Source organism: Balaenoptera borealis, assembly GCF_965194805.1.
Source record: "Balaenoptera borealis genome assembly, chromosome: 12".
NCBI lineage: Eukaryota > Metazoa > Chordata > Mammalia > Artiodactyla > Balaenopteridae > Balaenoptera > Balaenoptera borealis.
The window spans coordinates 57,321,770-57,344,836 of record NC_138869.1 but is presented as its reverse complement, the minus strand read 5'-3'; the positions used below and the strand labels follow the sequence as shown (position 1 = coordinate 57,344,836).

Sequence of the window (23,067 nt, the reverse complement as noted above, 5' to 3'; positions counted from 1 at the left end):
GAAGGATCCCTGTCTTATCCTAAAGTCCTACTATGAGCCACTAGGAACAAAACAACATCTTCTGCAAAAATCACCAAGAATCAGATCGTAAGACACAAGTTCCAAGGGTGGCTTGAGCGCCAAAGGACGAACTTGTCTAACTTCCCTCCTTGTCAATATCCAAAACTACGTTATTATCTCTTGGCCCGAGGGCACTGATAGGAAGGTTCCTTGTATTAAATTGCCACGTAGGGTAAAAACATGCATTAGTCTTTTCTGTCACAGAAAAGTGACACAAAATAATCTGCCACTTAGCTTCCTTCTGAGTGTAACGCTTCAAAGGTGTCTGAACCATGAATTTTCTGCAAGCCAGAGAGAGGCAGAGACAAACAGGTTCCCTCACCATATATATCATTTTTCTCAGCAATAGTCTAATAATCCAGGGGTCTGATTTTTCCAGGGGTCCCACTGACTTGTGGAACCCAAAGGGTACGGGTCCATGTGGAGGGGCGGCCAGCCCAAACTGGCCCTCACTTTCCAGTGAATTCCTACTGCCATTAACCACTGTAGCACCAAATAATTTTCATGTTAGTTTAACCAACCACCTAGATTATCCAGTCCCTGGACAAGAGCCAGGGCTGCACACATCATTCCAAGCCCACATCAGAGGCCAGCGCTGGACCCGAGCCTGGTTTGACTGAAGACAGTCAAGCCGTGTGAGCTTTCCAGAAACAAGACCTCAGGGCAGACACATACAGGAAGGCTACAGGGGGAATACAACAGTCTAGGGTGCTTGTGATGGTTAATTTTATGTGTCAACTCGGCTGGGCCATGGTGCCCAGGTATTTAAACAAATATTATTCTGGATGTTTCTATGAGGCTGTCTTTGGATGAGATTAACATTTAAGTTGGTAGACTCTGAGCAGAGAAGATTGCCCTCTGTATTGTGGGTGGGTCTCATCCAATCAGCCCATGGCCTGTATAGAACAAAAGACTGACCTCCTCCAAGCATGAAGAAATTCTGCTGGTACACAGCCTTCAGACGTGAACCGTGGCCCGGGCTCTTCTCTGGGTCTCCGGCCTGCCTGACCACCCTGCAGCCTACCTATTGGACGTGCCAGCCTCCAGACTCACGCGAACCAATTCCTTAAAGTAAACCTTCTTCCTTCCCCCACCCCCAACCCTATTGGTTCTGTTTCCCTGAAGCATGCTGACTAATACAATGGTAACCTCTGGGATCTACCAGTTCGTGACTTAGCTGCTTACATTCTGCTGACAGCAGTTCATTTCTCCACTAACTACTTCTTCTCCACCACCTGGCATCTGTGTGCTTCCCATTCACACTCTAAAGGGGCAGTTAATCTCATTATAGAGTTCCCACTTAAGACCACCTCCAAGTCCAAAGGCCGGGCTAGAGGACAAAGCAGCGACAGCTGGTCTGACAGCTTTGTTCAGGATGGTAGAGTCACATGGCACAAAACTCAATAGGCTGGTCATCATTAACCACTCAACCCCCCCCCCACTTTTTTTTAAATCACTAGTGACAAGGGTAAGGGTTGCCCAGAGAAATCACTATACTCCCAGGCATGAATCCTATTATCTCCTGTATAGACTGATGATGCATCAGGAATCCCATCTTTTGCACAACTCCCAACATAGGAACTAACACCCAGGCCAGAAACAACCACTTATTACCTGTGTGACCTCTTGTGATGGCCTTTTTGATGTGTCAACTTGGCAGTGATTCAATCACTCATCTAAATGTTTCTGTGAAGTCTTCTGTAGGTGTGATTACAGTTCATAATCAGTTGACTTGAAGTGAGAGAGATTACCCAGATAATCTGGGTGGGCCAGGTCCCACTGAAAGGCCTTGAGGGCAAAGCTGAGGCTTTTCTGAAGAAGCAGTTTTGTGGATAGAGAGCCACCTGGACCAGTGGCTGAGAGGCAGGCCCCAAAACTGCACATAAGCCAAGTCCTTGCAATACATCTCTTCACATACATCTTCCGCTGGATATGTTTCTCTGGTGGAGCCCTGGCTGATATGCCTCTCTTTGCCTTAACCTCTCTATGCCTCAGTTTCCCATCTGTAAAACAGACAACAATAATATCTACCTTGCAGGGCTGACCTGAGGATCACACAAGTAAAGCTGAGCACAGTACGTGGGCCACAGTAAGACCCCAACAAGTATGAAATATTATTGTTCATGTAACAGTCACTATTGTTATTAATGAATCCATGCCTTTGGGGAAGAAGTTTATACACTAGTGGGGAGATTTTTAAAGATAATTATAACATAAAGACATATTTGCTAAAAACGTAGGTAGATATAAAGTGTACCAGGAACTAAGAAAAGAAAGACCTAAGCATGTCTGGGGCAGAGTGGAAGGCAGCCCACTGTAAATACATAATACAGCTGGACCCAAGCACCCCACTGTTTCTGTTTTGGGACCGTAACTCTCCTAAAAATATGCTACAGGGCAAGAAATCCCTTCCTCACCAAAAGCTTTTAACCAAATCTGCAGAGGAGTGTTTCCCAATGGCTATGATCCCCTTCATGAAAAATCACTCATTTACTCCAATTTTTATTGAGCACCTACTACGTGCCAGGTACTGTGCTAAGGGTTGAGAAATAAAGAGGTTTTAAAAAAAAAACCTCTTGATGGACAAAAGGGGTCAGACATTAAACAAGTAAACAAATAAATGCCTCATTTCCAAATGTAACAGAATAATGAAAGAAAAACAAGCCTAGCAAGAGAATCAACTGAGGGTAAGGAAGGAATTCTGGGAGAAGTTGGGATAAAAGTGGGAAAAGAGGGATTAGAATTATAACCAGCAAAGCCAGAACCTAGCAGTCAACCAAGGTGAGGAACAGAAAGCTGTGAGCAACCCCAGCTTTCCCGGAGACCAGGCAGTTAGTCCTTTTGTGGTTAGTTCCGCCCTCAGCCTCCCCCACCTTCCGCATGCCCCCAGCGGTGCCCTAAGCAGGCAGAGCTTCCTTCCCCCAGGGCAGCAGTTTGAGAGACAGCAAGTTGGAGGTTGACAGGGGACATGACCTCACTACTTTGCTATTGTTGTTATTCACCTGAAATACTGCTAATGCCAAAATCCAGTGACTCTCAAACTGGGTTCTCAGAGGATCTCCAAGGGGCACCACCAAATGTTTGTTTCAAATTGCATGGATACAGAAACTAAGAGATCACAATGGGGGTCATAAATACTATTCCAAGTCAACTTGGAATCAATCAGTAAATGCCCATTCCGCCTTCTAAAGTAAATCTGCACTAATAAAGCACTGTTTTTATATAGTAGGGATCTATAATATTTTTATTTGAGAATAATACTCTACTGCTTTAAAAACATTTGGAAATAACTGCTATTAAGGAACTCTGCATTACAGTTTTTGAAAACTGAAGTCCGGGGCTGACATATTTTGAGAGATTGCAAATCGCCACTCCAATGCACTTGAGGGTTACTGGTCATCATTTATCCAAAAAGTACACAGGAGAATTAATTTGGGACATTTTTAAAAATAATCATTCTGTTCACACAAAGGATAAAGGCACTTTATACCTTAAATGCGGTTTCCCTGGTGATGGGATGGGCTGTATTCAGTGCTGCCAGTACTGACCACTACCTTAACACTGATCAGCTAATAAAATTCGTCAGGGTACTGACAGTTACTGCTTCCATAGCAAAGGTTGTATACATGAATCAAGGTTTCTAAGCAGGCATTCACTACATCCGCGTGTATCAGAATCAAACCAAACCGTCCTGAAGGGAGAATACTGAGTCAGTATCATTTATAAAGATGGCACCTCATTAAAGCATCCCTCCTTATATGTGCATTAAGTAAACATGACAGTGCATTAAATGAAGAAACATACATATGAATTCACACAGCTGGAACCACATAAACACACTCTCCTCCACACATTATACTCTGTGAAAGGTTTATTTAAAACCATATTAAAGGACATGGCCTCAATACAGTTTATCTACCCATTATACACCAGGGCAGCACACAGCCCTCTCTTCAAATGGGTATGTGGCCTGGGGACTTCCCTGGAGATCCAGTGGTTAAGACTCTGCGCTTCCAATGCAGGGGGTACGGGTTCGATCCCTGGTCGGGGAACTAAGATCCCGCACGCCGCATGGCACGGCCAAAAAATAAAAAGGTACGTGATGTGATGTGGCTGGAAGCAAGCTATGTAACAATTTTAAAAAGTTTAAGAGAAGGATAATTGCTATTTGTCAATAAATGATCACTGAACGCTTAATTAAATCTACATTTATGCCTCACCCTCACCCATTACAATGCAATAACATGACCTTTTCTGTCATCAAGCTACAGAGTCCAAAGTCTCCCTACTGAATTAAGTGTATTTAAGTCTCAAATGTCACAACTACAAAAAATTATTTGGTCAAAGCCAGAAGAACCCGGGCTCTACAAATCTTACTCTGTTGCTCAAATATTTATTATGCCCATGCCTATTACCATATTTGGACTTAGAGAAAAATTTTAGTAGGGACTCTCTTTAGAGAATTTTCTTAACTCTAATCCCAGGAAGAAAATAGTTAAAACCTGTTGGAGACCACAAATAGTCCCACACATACACACAGCTCTGCGCACAGACATGTGCTGTCATGTGTGCAGACACTCAGATCATTTCCTCAGTAGCCACTCCTGGGAAACAGCAATGAAGAATTAGGAAAGGAAGAAACCTCTGACTTTCCTACTTTATGCTCTTCAATTCATGTATGCAGGTGTGTACACACACACACACACACACACACACACACACAGCACACACATATAAACAGGTATGAGGGGTGTATATTTTCAGAAAGCATCTAGTGAACAGGAATTTTATAAAAATTACACTATACCTGTACCAACTGAACTTGTGTCCATTTAAATAACGTTAAATAACGTTAAAACCTGTTATAATGCCGCTAAAAGTGTAAAAGTTAGAATACCACACATTTCAATCATCAAATGCTTAAACAGCTAGGGGCTCAAATTGATTTTTTAAAATATATTAGATTCGGGACTTCCTTGGTGGTCCAGTGGTTAGACTCTACGCTCTCAATGCAAGGGGCCCAGGGTTCGATCCCTGGTCAGGGAACTAGATCCCGCAAGCCGCAACTAAAGAACCCACAGGCGGCAACGAAGATCCCGCGTGCTGCAACTAAGACCCAGCGCAGCCAAATAAATAAATAAATAAATATATTTTTTAAATAAATAAATAAAAATAAAATATATTAGATTCTATTTATAAAACAATTGCAGTGGCACTAATGGGAGGCACATATGTAATTTTAAATTTCCTGGTAGGCACACTTAAAAAGATAAAAAGGAACAGGTGAAGTTAATTTTAATATACTTAATTTAACCTAACATATAGAAAAGATGTTCACTTCCACCTGCCATGAGTATTAAGACATTATTCATGACACATTTTACCTTTTTGGGGTACTGTCTTTGAAATCTCACGTGCACTTTCACATGCAGTGTTCATTAAAGTACATTTCAATTTAGGCCAGCCACATTTCAAGAGCTCATTAGCCTCATGTAAGTAACGGCTCCCCAGGGGGTGGGGCGCAAAGTGATAGAACATTTCCATGGTGGCAGAAAGTTCTATTGTGCAATGTACCTCCCAACAGAGGGAGGCAGGAAGTGCAGGGCGGGGAGGAGGAGGAAGGCTGAGGCCAGGCAGCCAGACGGAGAGGCAGAGATGGGCAGACTTCAGAAGGCCTTGTTTGCCACACTGAAGAGTGCAAACTTTACCCTGTGGACAGCGGGGCATAAGGGTGAGACAGTTAAAAAATCAGTGTTGGGCTTCCCTGGTGGCGCAGTGGTTGAGAGTCCGCCTGCCAATGCAGGGGACACGGGTTCGAGCCCTGGTCTGGGAAGATCCCACATGCCGCGGAGCGACTGGGCCCGTGAGCCACAACTACTGAGCCTGCGCGTCTGGAGCCTGTGCTCCGCAACAGGAGAGGCCGCGGCGGTGGGAGGCCCGCGCACCGCGATGAGGAGTGGCCCCTGCTCGCCGCAACTAGAGAGGGCCCTAGCGCAGAAATGGAGACCCAACACAGCCAAAAATAAATAAATAAAATAATTTAAAAAAAAAAAAAAAATCAGTGTTAATCAGTGGTTTAAAACACAGATTCATAGGCTGGAATCAATCCATGATGAACGTTCTTCCAATATAAGATAAAAAATTAAAAACAAGGGAAATGCAGTATGGTTTTCATAAAACTAAACTTATTCAATGCAATAAATGGCCCTTTATTCTAAGATTATATGCCTTGGCGGGGGCGGGGGGATTAAACGTGCTTTTATGAGATGGTGGTAACAGATTGTCACTGTGCTTTAAAAACATCCGTACCAGGCAAATTTTAAAACCTGCAACACTAAGTTCTCCGAAAATTCTATTTCTAAATTTTAAACGCAAGTAAAATCCAAAATTCTGGAACCACCTCTTTTAAACACTTTCTGGACTTTATTAATATGGACATATGGGCCAATGTGTGTACAATATTCTCTATTCTGATTTTCTTATTTTATATACACATGTCCAAGTAGAAATGATACTTACAAGACTTTTATCTTGAATTGCTATATAGTAATTCAGCATGTTAAGTGTATTATTGTTCATTCAGTCATTCCCAGAATGCTCTGTGTTGAATCTTTCACTTTACTAGTATGAATACCTTAACCCAAATTAACTTTCCTCCTCTACCCCCAATTCCATGGATTTCCTCAGAATATAGTTCCCAACAGGAAATATATGGGTCAATGGCAATGAAGAGCTTTGTTTTGTGTTTAGTTCTTATTATATATCACCAGACTATAGCAAAAAGAAAATATGCAGCACTGCCAATATTTCTTACCACCGTAACCTGCAATTATTTCTGGTAATCTGATAGACGAAGTAGTCTTGATTTCCATTTCTTGAATTGCTAAGGAGGATACACCTGTTCTTCACGATGATATCACGTCTTGAATTTTCTATATTCATCTCTCCTTGCCACTTCCAGAGATGACTTTGGGTATTGACCTTTGGGATCTCAATTCTTTATATTTTGGATAATAACCATTTCATCTTTTAAACTGTCTCACTATCTTCACCCATGTTGTGGCATTCCATTTAATACTGATTCTGTTGCCTGTGGCTGGGCTATTTTTCTTTTGTTCTTCAGATATTCGGGCACATCTGTCTTGTGGACGATGATTTTCTCCCTTGCTTCAGTGGCCATAAGTTTATCTTCCCTGTACGGCTGGATTAAAAACCCTATTCCATTTTCTTCTAGTTATTTTATAAATAAATACAGTGGCATTCAAAAGCTGAGGTGCCTTTATACTTTGAGATTAATAGACTTTTAAAACTGCAGAACTTTCTGGTCAGGATGAAATTTTCTCAGTTCCCAAGGCGGACTGGTCCATATCATAAAAGGAATGATGTCACAGAACAGTCACCCTTCTCCAGTCAGGAGGGAAGCTGGGCATGAAATTTGAGAATCAAAACTTCTGCCTTCTCTTCAAGATGTCCGCCACCCTGCAACTCTCAACTGCCAGTGTTTGTATACATCTCGACGAGCTCGCTTACGATTAATTTTCAGCAAGCAGGGTCATCACAAACAAAAGCAATCACCTGAAGAAGATACCTGGTTGTTGCCCAGGAGTACAACAACCAAACCAAAACAGCTATGGAGGCATGTCACCTAGTTATTTGTCATATAATGAAAACTCCCTGGGAAATTTCAATATTTCCCACCATTGATGGAAAATGGAGAGAAAATAATATGATAATAATATGATAAGAAATAATATGATAATAATATAAGAAAAAATATAAGTCATTTACAAAGTTTAGATTATACTATAGAATTTTTACATATCTACATATGTAACTCATATTAAAAAAAGAAGTTAATTCACCTGAAACTAATGCAACATTGTAAATCAATTATACTTCAATTTTTAAAAAATAATAAAAGAAAAGTAAAAAAATAAAATGAGTATTTCTCTCTTTGGAATCTCACAAAATAAAGTTTAAAAAAAAAGAAGTAAATTCATTGAAAGGTTAACAGTGGTTATGTGAAGGGAGGCAGGGTCATGGGTTATTCTGATCTTCTGTAGATTTCTTCTGCATTATATACGTCATACAATTAAACGTTTTTATACAGACATACCCAAAGAACATACTCTTATCCTTTTAAAAACTTGAATTCTTAAAAATGGATGTAGAACAGATCTTGGCATTATATGAAATCAAATGCTACTAAAAGTTAAGCCAGGTCCCCCAACTTTTATTTGGGCCACTGCTCACTAAACACAAGCACCCACCTCCTCCTTTTGTTTTCATATGTACCAGGCCTCCTATCAACACTTAGAATAGTTAAGTCTATCAGAGATTTGTTAGAATTAAAAGAATTCTCAAAATACCATGAACTTACTCTTTTCTTTTTTTTTTTTTAAGGTTAAAGTCTCTAAAGTACTTGCAAAATATATATGCAATGAGGTTTACATAACAGCGACATGATGGTATTGCGGTTTTCCTGTTTTTTTTTTAAAGTCCTTATCTGTTGGATAAATATTGAAACATTTACTGGCAATGATAAAATATTTAAGATTTCCTTAAAATACTCAACTCACCCCAAAGAAAGGGGGGAAAATAGATGAAAAAAGAACAACAGAGGTTTGGAATTACTTAAGTTGGGTGATGGGGACCATTATTCTCTTCTGCTTTGTGTACATTCAAAGTTTTTCCATAATATAGCTTTTTGAAAAGGTACCATGACAAGTGAAAAGCCATGTGCACCACAATCACTGCTCGTATATCATCCAAGGTAGCGAAATTAAGCTCATAGCCAAACAGTTTTTGTGTTTTTTTTTTTTTCACATCAGGGTGACTATCTCAAAGAGAACATCTGACTCTGTACCTTTTCTTTATTAGGCAATAAAGAGTATATGCATGTGTAAATCTATCCAAAAATGTCTTTCATATGCATCTACAGATCTGAATCAGAAGATTTCAGATTTTCTGTCCTGGGCCAGAATTAGAACAAGATAGCCAGCTGACACAGCACTACTTGGCTCACGACATTTAAAAAATAAAACAAGATGCATGCTGATTCAAGCCATAGCAAGACCCTATTCTGGGAGCCCCATTCTCCTGCTTGACACGGAGTAAGGACTCTGCTACTTCTTTAAGAGGACAAGCTGGTGCCTACACAAGTCAGCTGCAGGGCAAAAAGCCTCAGCACTCAACACAAGTTAGAAAACTAAGATGAAGATCATTTATTTTATACAATTTTTTTTTATTTAAATTAAATTAAAAATTTTTATTAATTTTTATTGGAGTATAGTTGCTTTACAATGTTGTGTTAGTTTCTGCTGTATAGCAAAGTGAATCAGCTATACGTATACATATATCCCCTCCTTTTGGATTTCCTTCCCATTTAGGTCACCACAGAGCATTGAGTAGAGTTCCCTGTGCTATGCAGTAGGTCCTTATTAGTTATCTACTTTATACATAGTAGTGTATGTATGTCAATCCCAATCTCCCAATTCACCCCACCCCTCCTTCCCCCCTTGGTATCCATACATTTGTTCTCTACATCTGTGTCTCTATTTCTGCTTTGCAAATAAGATCATCTGTAACATTTTTCTAGATTTCACATATAAGCGATATTACACAGTCTGTTCTTGGCAACAGTCGCAAAGGACGATACAAATACTAAGGACCTGGGAGCCCCAAACTGATGACTTCCCAGTGAATCAAAAGTAAAAACAAAACATAACCCCTAAGGCATACCCAGTGGAAGGGCTTTCATGTACACTATCATCTGTGATCCTCAAATCTCCCCTGAGAGGCTGGTAGGGCCTGTGTTATTCCCATTTCATGGATGCAGAAACTTGGGTTCCAAGCTTTAAGGCAACAGAGTCTTCTGCTTCCAAGGACAGTGCTCTTTTCACTGCCCCACACCTCCCTGGAGTGTATATGTGATGGTGAGAGCAGGTAAGCATTTCATAAAGTGAAGCAGAAAAGGGGAAACCAGCTTTAGGTCCACCACTTCCTGAGTTTTAAAATGCCCTCAATTATTTCCTAATTACCCTCTTTCTGTTCTTTCTCTTCTCTGCTGTGAGCATGGAGGCCTTAATGAATGGCCCTTCCATCTCCTTCCGTGTTACTATGGATTGGTGTCCTCTGCTTTCTGAGCTCTGGCAGAGGTCTCCTAAAACTCACTTAACTCAAGAAACAGAAATAATTTTTTTTAACCGTTTTTTTTTTTTCATGCGGGATCTTATTTCCCTGACCAGGGATCAACCCATGCCCCCTGCAGTGGAAGCGCGCAGCCTAACCACTGGACAGCCAGGGAATTCCCAGAAATAATTATTTTTTTTAAACCAGGAGGGATTGTCATGGCTGTGTCTGGGAGGTTTGCTTCTGGTCCTCTCTCTCCATCAATCAAGACGGTACAAAGGAAGAGAAGCTGGCAGAGCAACATCACAGCCCTCACCTCCCACAGAAGACTGAACCTAGGAGAAGAACAAGACGTACCTCTCTGACTTCATGAAGCTGGCCGGAATACTGACTCTTGGCTCTTCGGGCGGCAGCAGGCGACTTGTGATGTGTGATTGTGACCACGCCGGGGGCCCCCGCACCGAGGTGTCTCTGGCTACAGGGAGATGCAGAATTGGGTGTTCCATGGGGGAGCAACGTGAGACTTCGGCTTCGGGAGCTTGGAGTCGTCTAGAATAAGCAACAGGCATCAAAACTCAACAACGACCTGCAGAACACAACCAAGTGTTGGCTTCCGTTTATGTTGGACCTCTCAGGCTTTCCCCTTCGTCTTTAGAGGGACAAGGAGCTGCGGGGGTACCCGGCACTACATGCTCTAATCCCACACTCACTCAGGCCAGAGACACTGTCTCCATTAACTACGCTTCTGGTCTCGCCTCCGGTCATGTCTCCTGCCCCAAAATATGGCCGTGGAGAGCTACTCTGAGGCCCCCAATACCACAGGCTCTCGGGGTGCTGTGCTCCCCTTCCTAAATGCCCTCCCCTCCTGCCAGCAAAGCCAGCTGAACGCTCTGTGCTGCATGGAGCATCCCCTGTCTGTCTCAGCCCCTCTGTGCTCTTCTTCCACTACATCGAGGTTATATTCATTGCCCAGCTAAACTTTGATTCTTTCAAACTCATCTTTATATCCCCAAGACCTGGCACATCATGACTGTTATTCATTAAGTACTTAATACATGTTTGCTGCATAAGTGAATGAATGTACCAAGTAATCCACCAATTAATCCCCATTTGTCAGTGCAGTGCTGGTATTTCATCCTATTGTAACATATCATCCAAATAACAACTGAGTACATGATAAGGACGGCATCACAACTTAGTGGAGATGAATTTTTCAATAACTGGTGTTGGGATAACTGGGCAGCCAACTGAAAAACAAAGTTGGATTTATCTCTCCGATCACAGACCCCCAAATGGATCAAAGACTTAAGAGAAAAAAAAGAAAAAGCACTAGAAGAAAACATGTAGCCTTGGGGTAGGGAAGACCTAACACCTCCAAATCCAAAAGCCATAAGAGAAAAGCTCAATAAACTTGACGCCCTAAAAATTGAAAACTTCTGCACATGAAACAAATTTTAAAAACCCACTCCTGCCACTGACAAAGCCAACTGATAAACTAGGAAAAATATTTTCAACTAGTTTCACAGACAAAAGGCTCATCATTCTAATTTGTAAATAGGAATATAGTGCCTAGGAATTAAAAAGAACAACAAACTATTAAAATAGGTCAAGATATGAACAGACAATTCACAAAAAAAAAAGAAATATAAATGGCCCTTAAATTATATGAAAACATGTTCAACTGTACTCATACAATAAAACCACATTTAGATATACCATCTTTCACCCACTGGATTGGCACAAATCCTAAAGTATGAGTACCCAGTCTACTGACAGGACCTTAGACAGATGGGTTTGTGGGAGTATAAGGTGGCAGAAAGCGCGAGGAGGGCAATCTGGCAGGACCTGTCCCAGTTACAGATTCGCTTCCCCATGATCCAGCAATGCCCTGTTTGGGAATGTCTCCTCCATACACCTGCACCCAGGTGGAACGGCATCTGTGCCCAGTAGTCACCAAAGTCATATGTTTAATGGCAAAGGATGGGAAACAATGCAAATGTCCCTCCGTCTAGGACAGGTTAATAAGACACGGCACACCTCCATGACGGAACACGACCAGGATGTAGTAGGATTATAAGAAAGGTCTCCGTGAACTGGTCTGGAAAAAGAAATCTCTAAACTATACAGTTAAGTGAAAAAAGCAAGGTTCCTAACTGTTCTATAGTATGCAAAGTTCTGTGTCAAAATGTGGAAAATTAGGGCTTCCCTGGTGGCGCAGTGGTTAAGAATCCGCCTGCCAGTGCAGGGGACACGGGTTCAAGCCCTGGTCCAGGAAGATCCCACATGCCGCGGAGCAACTAAGCCCGTGAGCCACAACTACTGAGCCTGTGCTCTAGAGCCCGCGGGCCACAACTACTGAGCCCGCGAGCCACAACTACTGAAGCCCACGTGCCTAGAGCCCGTGCTCCGCAACAAGAGAAGCCACCGCAATGAGAAGCCCGCGCACCGCAATGCAGAGTAGCCCCCGCTCGCGCAACTAGAGAAAGCCCGCGCGCAGCAACAAAGACCCAACGCAGCCAAAAATAAATAAATAAATAAATAAATAAATAAATAAATAATTTTTTTAAATGTGGAAAATTACTGTCTTTATCATTTGTTTATAATCATTGTTTAAAACAAAAAATACTCTAGAAGGATACACATGAAACTCAAAGTGGGCTACTTATTCATGGAGAAGCTAGGAATGAGAGAGTAGGAACAGAGAGGGAGGGAGATTGTTCACTGCATAGTTTTCATATTCTTTCATTCTGAACCATGTGAATGGATTATCGACCCAAGATTTTCTACATTAAAAAGCTGTGTTCTAAATGTTTCTACACTTCATTTCAGCTTGAGAAAAAAAGGCAGTTAGATGCTATGCTGGATTCATGCTAGTTTCTCTATTCCAATTATCAAATACCTACTATGTGCCAAGGAGAATATCTGATGTGTGATGTCAAGGTGAAACATGAGATGTATGAGGCCATCTTTCACCACAGATGTTTATACTACTGCTGGGGATATAAGAGCACAGACACAGAGACAGCGAGACCGACACACACACGCACACGCGCACGCACACACACACACACACACACACACACACACACACACAGTAAGGAAGGGTGTGACAAGACGCTAATTTGGCAATACAGCCAGAAAATGTCAAAGTGAAGAAGAGAAAGATCAAGGCGAGCTGATTTCATCACAGGAGACTGTTCTGAGGGCAAAGAATTTGAAGCCTGAGTAGAATTGAGGGAGATAAAGAGACACGGGTGGCGTACAAAGCAACCCAGACAGGAAGTTCAAAGCCTCCAGCCTTGGATAACAGTCACAAGTCTAAACATTGTTAAAAGTTAATGATCCACAATTTTACAAATCTCCAAGGGGTTGGGGAGCAGGGTGGGAGCCAGGGTAGAAATCAGAATTTTGTGTTAGCCTGCAGTACCACGGTAGCTTATAAACTTCTCTGGATGTGAACCTGGACAGAATTAATAGGAAGACAGATAAAGTCAGGAGGCAGTGTATTGCTTTTAAGTCAGCTTATATACAGGTAACTGGAGAAATCTGTGGTCTAAGAATTAAGTATACCTTGATCACAATGAAATACAACAATCGTCTACTTTCAGCTTCAATCTTTCCCCTTGGAGTGAAGAGGAGGAAAGAAGCTATGCCTTTAATTCTTCAGCGACGCAAATTTGCCTAAGCATTAATCTACTGAAATACATTTTGTTTTTCTGGTTTGTTTGTTTTGTTTTCATTTTCACCAAGAACTTTACTGAACAACGTATTCACCCTTTGGTCCACTCTGAAATACATTTTGATTGTTTGGGAGCCTTATTCCAACCCAAGAAAAGGCAGATTTTTTCACTGGGCTTTGAAGCCAGACAGCCAGGTTTCGCCCACACCCCCAGCTCTACCAGGTTCCAGCTATGTGGCCTCAAGTGAGTTAAGCTTTCTTATTAAGCATCAATTTCCTAATCTTTAAAAAAGGAATCATAATATTGACCCTTACGTGCCATCATAAGGATTAAAGTAGATCATGCAAAAAAATACTTAGCACAGTGCCTGCATGGCCAAAGATTGTTTCTCTCCTTATAGCCCTTAAAACTTGATCGATGAAGGCATTACTGATTTTTAAAATGTTAAGAAGCCACTTAGCACAGAATTGTAAGCAGTCACTGACCTGCTCCTTATTTTCTACAGGGTCAAAGTCGTGATGCAGCCCAAAATGTAATTAAATAATTACTGGAGAACCTACATGGTCAGCAAGACTGTAGAAGGAACCACACTTCTAAATTCTAAGCAGAATGAGAACCCATCAGAAATCAGAAACGAAGACCTCTCTGGTAAGGGGCGCCTTTGCCTGAAGGACTAGCATGTAAACGACAATAAATCAGGAAAGTCACCCAGGAGCCAAAGGATTCTGCTGTGGATGTCTAACCCCACGCTCATTACTTGATGGCTGTCACTTGAATTCACAAGCAGTAAATCTGAGTCGAAAAAACCTTTAATTTCCCATTCACTGTATGTTTCTCATGGTTTAATTCACACTCATGTCTCCTCTCAGGGCAAATATGAGCAAAACAAGTCTCTCTCTTGATAAATCCCATAGGTCATCAGGCACCCGGAGAAAAAGGCAGAAAAGGCAGCAAACTGCAACTACTACAAACAAGCGGCTCTTTCCAAAAGGTGGCCTGTCGAAAATGGCCAGGTTGTGTTTGAAAATTACACTTAGGGGGACTTCCCTGGTGGTCCAGTGGTTAGGAATCGGTCTTGCAATGCAGGGGACACCGGTTCGATCCCTGGTCGGGGAACTGAGATCCCTCATGCTGCCACTAGTGGCCCCCGCTAAGCCCACGCTCCACAACTACTGAGCCCATGCTCCTCAACTAGAGAGAAAACTGCACACAGCAATGAAGAGCCCGCGTGCCACAACTAAGACCTGACGCAGCCAAAAATATATAATTAATTAATTAATTAATTTTTAAAAAAATTACACTTAGGGAATTCCCTGGCGGTTCAGTGCTTAGGACTCTTTCACTGCCAAGGGCGCGCGTTCAATCCCTGGTTGGGGAACTAAGATCCTGCAAGCTGCGTGGCACAGCTATATTGAAAAAAAAAGAAAATTACACTTAGATGTCATACACAAACCTCTCTGCTACTAATTTAAAACAAAATATTATCAAAGTTTGAGGAACAACATGTCAAGGTTTTGCTCCAAATATTGACTTCAAGGGAGCAACTAGAAATGCCAAGTGTGCCATCTGCAGAAAATTCTGAGGCAAGAGTAACGGCTCCTACCCGGGAGTGAGATCCACTCTTTACTTAGGAGAGTCACCCCCTGTGCCCCCTCCCTCAGCAAGTAGCAGTAGCTAAGTGGGGTTCCTACCTGACAAATGGGGTGATGCCAAAGAAGAGAACAGGTAGCAGGTAAGACACAGCACAGATGCTCAGACCCCACCCAGGATTCCACCTGTAATCAGGTGTTATATTTACCAACCTCTTGGTTTTTCCCTTCTTTCTTCCTTGGATTTCTACATTTCCCAAGGTTTCAAGGCAGGGACACACAGACATCCTTTTTGTATTTACTGGCCCAAACTGTCATAAAGGAAAGGTGTGACTGGAAAGGGAGACGCAGCACTAGAAAGAATATTTCCAGCAGGGAAACCAAGCAACAAGCCGGAGAGAGACAGTCTAGTCTGGGAAGCTTAGAACAGAATCACGGGACTACCGTCCAGAAGAGCAGCAAGAGGAGATGATCTAGTCCCACAGGACAGTGTGGGTGAGTGGTTAAGACCACGGTTTCTCAAGTTGACGGCCTGGTTTCAAATCTGCGCTCTGCCACTCATGAGCTGTGTGGCCTAGTAAAGTAACGTGGTGTTTTCATTTCTAAAATGCTAACGTTACCTCATGGGTTGTTGGAGAGTAACATGAAAAGAGATAGGTAAAGCACATGCCATATAGGAAGCATGCAATAAATGTCATCATTATCATTCAAAAATTAATAAAAATAAGGCCTTTGGGTACCGAGTAGGTGAATGATTGTTAAGTGGGCCCAGAGTCAAGTATATGGATTTAAAGGTTGTTTTCATCCAAGTGCCTTAAGCAGACATAGCCTTACCTTAACTTCCTTAACTTACAAAAAAAAGAAGGTAAATTAAGAGTAATCATCCTAATTACTAAAAAAGTTTGCTTCAGAGAAAAAAGTACAAAGTACATTTACTATGATTGCACGTTTTTGAAAACCTATCTGTTGTAGAACACGAAGTGCCTGTGGATTGCTCCAATGATACATGGGTACCAAAAGCAAAGAATTAGTATAAATAAGTAATGAGCAATTTCCCATTAGGATTTTGGAATAAACAAACCCTCAAACTGAAAAGATCATCAGCTGGTCATAAAAACGTCTTAAAACTTGTATCAAAAATTTATAATTAAGCTTGCTGCAGCTGAAATTAAAAAGCTGAAAAGGAGTAGGGGAGGGGAATATCTTAAATATACATTCATGGCAACTGCTTCTGTAGAAAATTTTTCTGATGGGAAAAATTGCTGAGAGTCAATTATAACAGCCTTCAAATGCCATATAATTTTGGTGCATATTTTCCTCACTTCCTTGAACTCTTTCACAGCAACGGGAAAAAAGACACTATATTTCAGAATAAAATAGCCCAGGGGAGGCAGAAAAATCAAACCGGCCTGGTTATGTTTTGTGAAAAATAAATTCAACTGACTAAAATCATTTCATCACATTCCTTCTGTCTCCTCTAAAAAAACAAATTAATATGCCATTTCTAAAGATGTGAAAGCTAATCATAAAAATTGTGGTTTATTCCTTTTCTTCCAAAAGGAAACATACCTCAAAATCAACCAAAAGGGAAAAGCATAACAGTTTTTAAAATATTACATTCAGGGCCTTAAAATTATTCAGATTTTTGTTTTCCTGGCAGTCAACATCTCAATAAAATGTGGCGTTTTTTTTTTTTTAATGTGGAGTGTTTTTAAAATGAATCTATCCTACTATTTTGCTTAATAGCTTCATATGAACCTTTTCTTTTGCCCTGCTTTTTATTTGTTTGTTTCTGCTTTTTAATATTCTGTTACCTCAGCTTAAAACAGACCTAAAGTAGAAATAAAATTTTTTAAACTGGGACATTTTCCAAGTTCACTGCCATGATTAACTTCTCAAAATTATACTCAGCTGTCTCTACTTTTCCAAATTCCTGTCCTCTTACAGAAATAGGAGTTTCAACTCTAAGTTACCAAGCCTAGGAAATTTCTTCCATTGTCATCTGTGAATCTTGAATACACCTTAAACACTTTTCACTAACTTTATACCAAGATTCTGTTAAAATGCACACAAACATGTCTGCAAAGGAAAAATCGTGGTTTTCCCCAGAGAGGAAGGCTCTAGCTTGCTTCTAAACATATCATCCTGATTATACATGCAAATGCTAGATCTCTGAAAATCAGGGCAAGCAAAATGCATATATTTCCATTTCCTGCAAATAGAGGGATAGAAATCTTGACATTTTCAGCTTGCCTGTTCTCCCAACATTTTCAGCCACCAAATAAATTCTGCTGAGTCTTCTCTAACAGCTAATCCAATTGCTCCAGAATCCCTAATGCATACTCTGGCCCAGCCTCTGTCCAGGTCAAGCTGAAGGTCCCAAAAGGGCTGAAAGGGACTTCCCTGGTGGTCCAGTGGTTAAGACTCTGTGCTTCCACTGCAGGGGGCACAGGTTTGATCCCTGGTCGGGGACTAAGATCCTGCATGCCCCATGGCAAGGCCAAAAACAAAAAACAGAAAACAACTGGGCTGAAAGCATTGGTCTCATGCACTTGGCATATCACACACCACTATTTTTTCCCACTTCCCCCAGCTTCCGCCATCTTGCAGATCCACCTAGAAGTGGTCATGTGCAATTTTAAAACCTTCCACACACCCACCCTCTCAGCTCTTGCACCTTCTATCCACATCCTTTACTTGGGACCTTGTGATTCCACGTACCAAGACTCCTTTTCGATGCTTTATTCTAAAAGCGTGAAGGCTCCCTCTTTCTATTGTCCTGCTGTGGAATTACAGAATTTTAGAGCTAGAAGAAATCTCAAGTCTAGTCCTCCCACTTTATAGATCTAAAAACTACAGCCTCAAAAAGATAAAATGAAATATACCAAAAGAGGACCCAAATTACGAGCCTCGGTCAAGATTTAACTAAAAAAGCCTGATGAGAGACTCAGGCCCTCCAGCTGGTCCTTCTCAATTAAATGAGGATTTAAGTCATTGAAACAGTGTCTGACACAAGGTTGACACTAAAACATTTGATAGAAAGGATGAAAGCTGATATCCATTTTCACCTTTCCTCTTGCACATTCACCTATCGCAAAAATACACATGCAACACTCCTTTGAAAGCAGGATAACTGTACTATATATTCTCTTAGAACTGCAGATCCTCAAAGAAAATCATTTTATTTTATATATGTTGTTTGTAAATAACATGAAACAAAGACTTTTTAATGCTGAATAGCTGTTTCAATAGGAAAAAAACAACTCTGAAAACAAGGACTAGAAAGAAGTTGATTTAACTTAGTTATGTTAGAGCAACCACCAAAAACCCAGAACAACCACCAAAACCCTAGGGCAACCTCCAGACTTAATACAGAAATTTTAGTTTCACTGCTTTTAGTTTTAGAAACAAGATAAGGATTCCAATATCATCACTGTTTAACACAGTACTAGAGGCACTAGCCAACAAAACAGGAACAAAAAAAGAAAAAGAGGTAGAAGGATAAGAAGTAACAAAAATGTCATTGACTGTAGGTGTGACCATTTTACAAAAAAATAAAAAGAAAGCACACTAGTGAGTCCAACAAAGTTGCCACATATATGATGAACTTAGAAAGGTCAACAGCCTTCCTCTGTATCAGCAATAACCAACTAGAAAATACAGTAGAAAATAAGATATTCAAAATAACAATAAAACTATGATGTACAGGTATTAATCCAATAAGGAATACAGAAGACTTTTGTGGAGAAGATTTCTTTACATCTGTGAAAATAAATCAATGAGGAATTGAGAAGATGAAGACACACCCAGGTGAATGAATTGGACAAGTTATTATAAAGATGTCATTTCTCCCGAATTATTATATAATTGTTCTAATAAAAATTCCAGTAGGATTTTTTGAGCAACTCAACAAATTTATTACAATATATAAATAGGAGAATAAAGGTCTGTGAAGAGCCAAGTTAATTCAGAAAAAGGAGAGGGGCTCACCCTCCCACCAGATACAAGTACTAACAAACAACAAAGCCACGATGACTATATGGTATTCATGCAGGAATTAGCAATTGGATTAAAAACTAGAAAAGAGGGTGTGAGAACATGTTAAGTATATAGGAGAACTTGGTATATTACAGAGGCAGCACCATAAACCAGTGGAGAGAACAAATGCTATTGGGAAAAGCAAAAATATTGCTGGCTTTCTGTCTTACAGGATATACAAAGGCAAAAATCTAAATGTAAAAAGTAAAACTACAAGCTAACAAAAGAAAAGGTAGGAGAAAAGTTATGTAACATGCAGAAAAGCATTTCTTAACCAAGACTAAAAGTGTAAATCACAAGTTGAACAATTTGATGGATCTGACTACATTGTAAGTAAGAGTTTCTATTCAACAAGGACACTGTAGACAAAAATCACAAGTGTGTAGAGACTTGGAGAGACAGATTAATATCTAGAATATAAAAGGAGCTCCTAGAGAAAGAAGTCAGAAAACACAGCAAAAAATACGGGCAAAGGATAAGAATAGGCAATTTACAGGAGATTCAGGAATGGCTAATAATATATCAAGGTAATCAGAGAAATACAAATTACAATCACCAGGAGATTGTATACCCACCAGATTTGCCAAAATTAAAGAGTAAAACATCCCCAAATAATGGCAAGGATGCAAAGATACTGGAACCCCTTGCATTGCTAGTGAGAGGGTAGACTGGTGCAGCCATTTTGGTAGCAGTAAAGCAGAATTTAGTGAAAATATATATGTATGTTCCCTATGATCCTCAAACTTTCTGCTGGGCAGGTACCCAACAAATATGCTCCCAGACACATGTATACAGAGGGATAGATACAAGGATGCTCCCAGGTGATGAAGGTGGGGAGTTTGAGGCAATGTAGGTGGACAGCAGTAAGAGTCTGTATAACTAAAAAGTAGACTCTTCATACAATAATACACATGCATCAGTTAGAAGTCATGACTTAGAGGTATGCAGAGCAACACTGATAAACATACTGCTGAGTTAGAAAAGTTTAAGAAGAAAATGATAAGACCAGCAGGACAATACCACTTAGGTAAGTTCAAAACGCATATACAAGGCAAACAAAGACACATAACATATGCCAGGAATTAATGCTGACAGGGGAATGGGAGCCAGGAAAAAAGAAAAATAATTATAAGAGTTTCTTAAAAAAATTTTTAAGAGAAGGACTCGTTTGGACTGATGAGTTTACCATGATCCAGTAATGATGGTTATAAATTTAATTACAAGTATATTTATAATAGTTAACACATGACACCCACTATGTGCCATGAACTGTTTTAAGTATTATATACACACCTTAAATCATTTTTATAATTTATAATAAAAGATTTAATAAATCTTTAAATAATGTAAATCTTTAAAATAAAAATTTATAATAAATCTGTATGATACCATGAGGTAGATCTATCGTTTCCATTTCAGAAATAAGACACAGAAAGATTCAGTATCTTTCCTTGGGTCACACAGCTAGTAAACAATGGAGCTGGGAGTCAAGTCCAAGCGAGCTGCCTCCGTGGCCCATTACATTGCACTTGCTAGAGTGATTCACCCACTCTCTTCAACTGAGGTCTGAAAAAGTCACCACAACTCTTTATAACCATAACTAATAGCTTAATTAGCATGTGGAGGGAAAAAAATCCTTTATAATATCAAAGCCCCGTAAGCGTGCCAATTCTCAAATACTCAAACAGTAAGCTCTTTAAGGCGAAAATACATGGATTTAAAGTTTTTTAATCAATTATCCATAATAATGGGGCAATGGTATATCTACAGATATCAAGAATAAAATGCAGCTCACACCCTTCATAGCACTTAGTGTGTTTTACCCACGGGTGGTCTGTCCATGCTTCACTGTCCTCCCTAGACTGTGACCTCCCCCAGGCGAGGGACTGCATCCAGCCACTGTGTACCCTGTGGAATCTGACACAGGCCTCAACTCGCAAGTGCTACAAACGCAGTAAATAAGAGCAATGAATACCCCCAACCTCAATTTTAACCACTGGTTACACCACTGCTCCCTCCCTGGAAACCTAGTTTTTAAAATACCAACAATGACTCAAAGGAGAGGGAGATATCCCTCTCCTTTTCCAAGAGGCAGAAGAGTCTGGAAAAGACACACCACCCCCACTTAATTATACCCAAGCCCGAAATGTCCAAAAAGCAACCTGGTACTGTTTCAACCAACACACATAATTGAGAGATTCAACAGGTATTTATTGGGCACCTACTATGTGCCAGACACCGCTCTAGGCAACAGAGATACAACAGTGAACTAAACAAACAAGTATCCCTGTCCTTATGGAAGTGGCATTCTGGGGAGGCAAAGAGACAGATAGACTTAAAATATAAAGTGTTTTAGATAATATATAATAATCTAAAGCAAGAATAATAGATAAAAGTAATACAAAGCAGGGATAGACAAAAGCGGGAGGGCTTACCAATTTTAGATAGGTGGCCAGGGAAGCCCTCATGAGAAGGTGACCTGAGTGAAGCAAAGGAGTGAGCCATGCTCTGACAACTGGGGAACAGCATTCTAGGTAGAAACTCAACAGGTGCAAAGGTCCTGGGACAGGAGTCCACCTGGCGCGTTTGAGCAAGGAGGACAGCATGGCCGGGGTGAAGTGAGCAAGGCACAGAGCAGTAAGAGATGAGGTCAGAGAGGTAACGACTGGAAAGAAGAGCTCCTGAATTAGACATTACAGACAATGGCCAGGCAAGCCAGAGTACCTGGTATAACCTGGGGCTGATTCAGACGCTCAGAAAGATGAGCAAATGAGAACAATGGGTTCCAGCAAGCTTTCCTCCTCAGGGCCATATTCAGGCATTAACTTGTTATTTGCATACAATTTATATATGTCTACATAGCACAGATCATCTCTACTGGATCATTTTCATGGTTAAATTGTACTGCCCTGCAGATGGGCACTTCATGATTTATTCCCTTCCCTATTTCCTCTCACATCTCAATATCATCGACCTAGAAGATACTTTATGCCAGAAATGAATCACAGAACAAAAGGAGACTGCATGCCAAGGGATTCTATAAATGATCACTCCATAACATGGCAGAAAGGGGGCTCTTATTTTATGTTTAAACTTCCATCACTTACCAGTGGGTCAACCCAGCCACAGGGATGGAAAGTCCAAAGTGCAATTCTAAGACAGATCATTTTAAGAAGCAAATGTGATTTTCCTACAATCAATAACTCATCTCTGACAGAGGCACTCCTATCTACTTAGAGATCATTATCTCCTCCCCAAATGCTCAGGCACAAAAGCAGGAAGCTCAAAAGGGCACTCTTACTTGTGTTTCAAAATGCTTCCCACAGAAAAAAAAATTAAATCACACCACTGTCAACATGCCTCAGCTGCATGCAGAATCCTACAGGATCCGTGGAATAAATCCCACTTGAAATTACTTATTTCAAGTTTGATATTACTGATGAAGTTAAGACAGAAATGCAGGATTTGCTAATAACTCAGGGAATCTGGGTAAATAGCACCTTAACAACCCACATGGTGGGAGGTGGGGTGGTAGCAACAGGAAGCTGCAATTTTCCTAAAATTTTGTA

At 40.7% G+C, this 23,067-nt stretch overlaps 1 protein-coding gene and 2 long non-coding RNA genes across 6 annotated transcripts in view; 1 reads left to right on the top strand and 2 right to left on the bottom strand.

Moving 5' to 3' along the window:
* Positions 1 to 23,067, bottom strand: part of LOC309608562 — a 733,071-nt gene that overhangs the window by 462,195 nt on the left and 247,809 nt on the right. The gene's annotated exons all lie outside the window — the stretch shown is intronic.
* Positions 1 to 23,067, bottom strand: part of OSBPL10 (oxysterol binding protein like 10) — a 389,819-nt gene that overhangs the window by 158,072 nt on the left and 208,680 nt on the right. For all 4 annotated transcript variants that reach the window (XM_082348482.1, XM_082348480.1, XM_082348479.1 and 1 more), the window contains one exon: positions 10,549 to 10,740. In XM_082348482.1, coding sequence (XP_082204608.1) covers positions 10,549 to 10,740 — 192 coding nt within the window. The remainder of the gene's footprint in view (positions 1 to 10,548; positions 10,741 to 23,067) is intronic.
* Positions 1 to 23,067, top strand: part of LOC309608555 — a 239,459-nt gene that overhangs the window by 122,538 nt on the left and 93,854 nt on the right. The window lies entirely within an intron of this gene.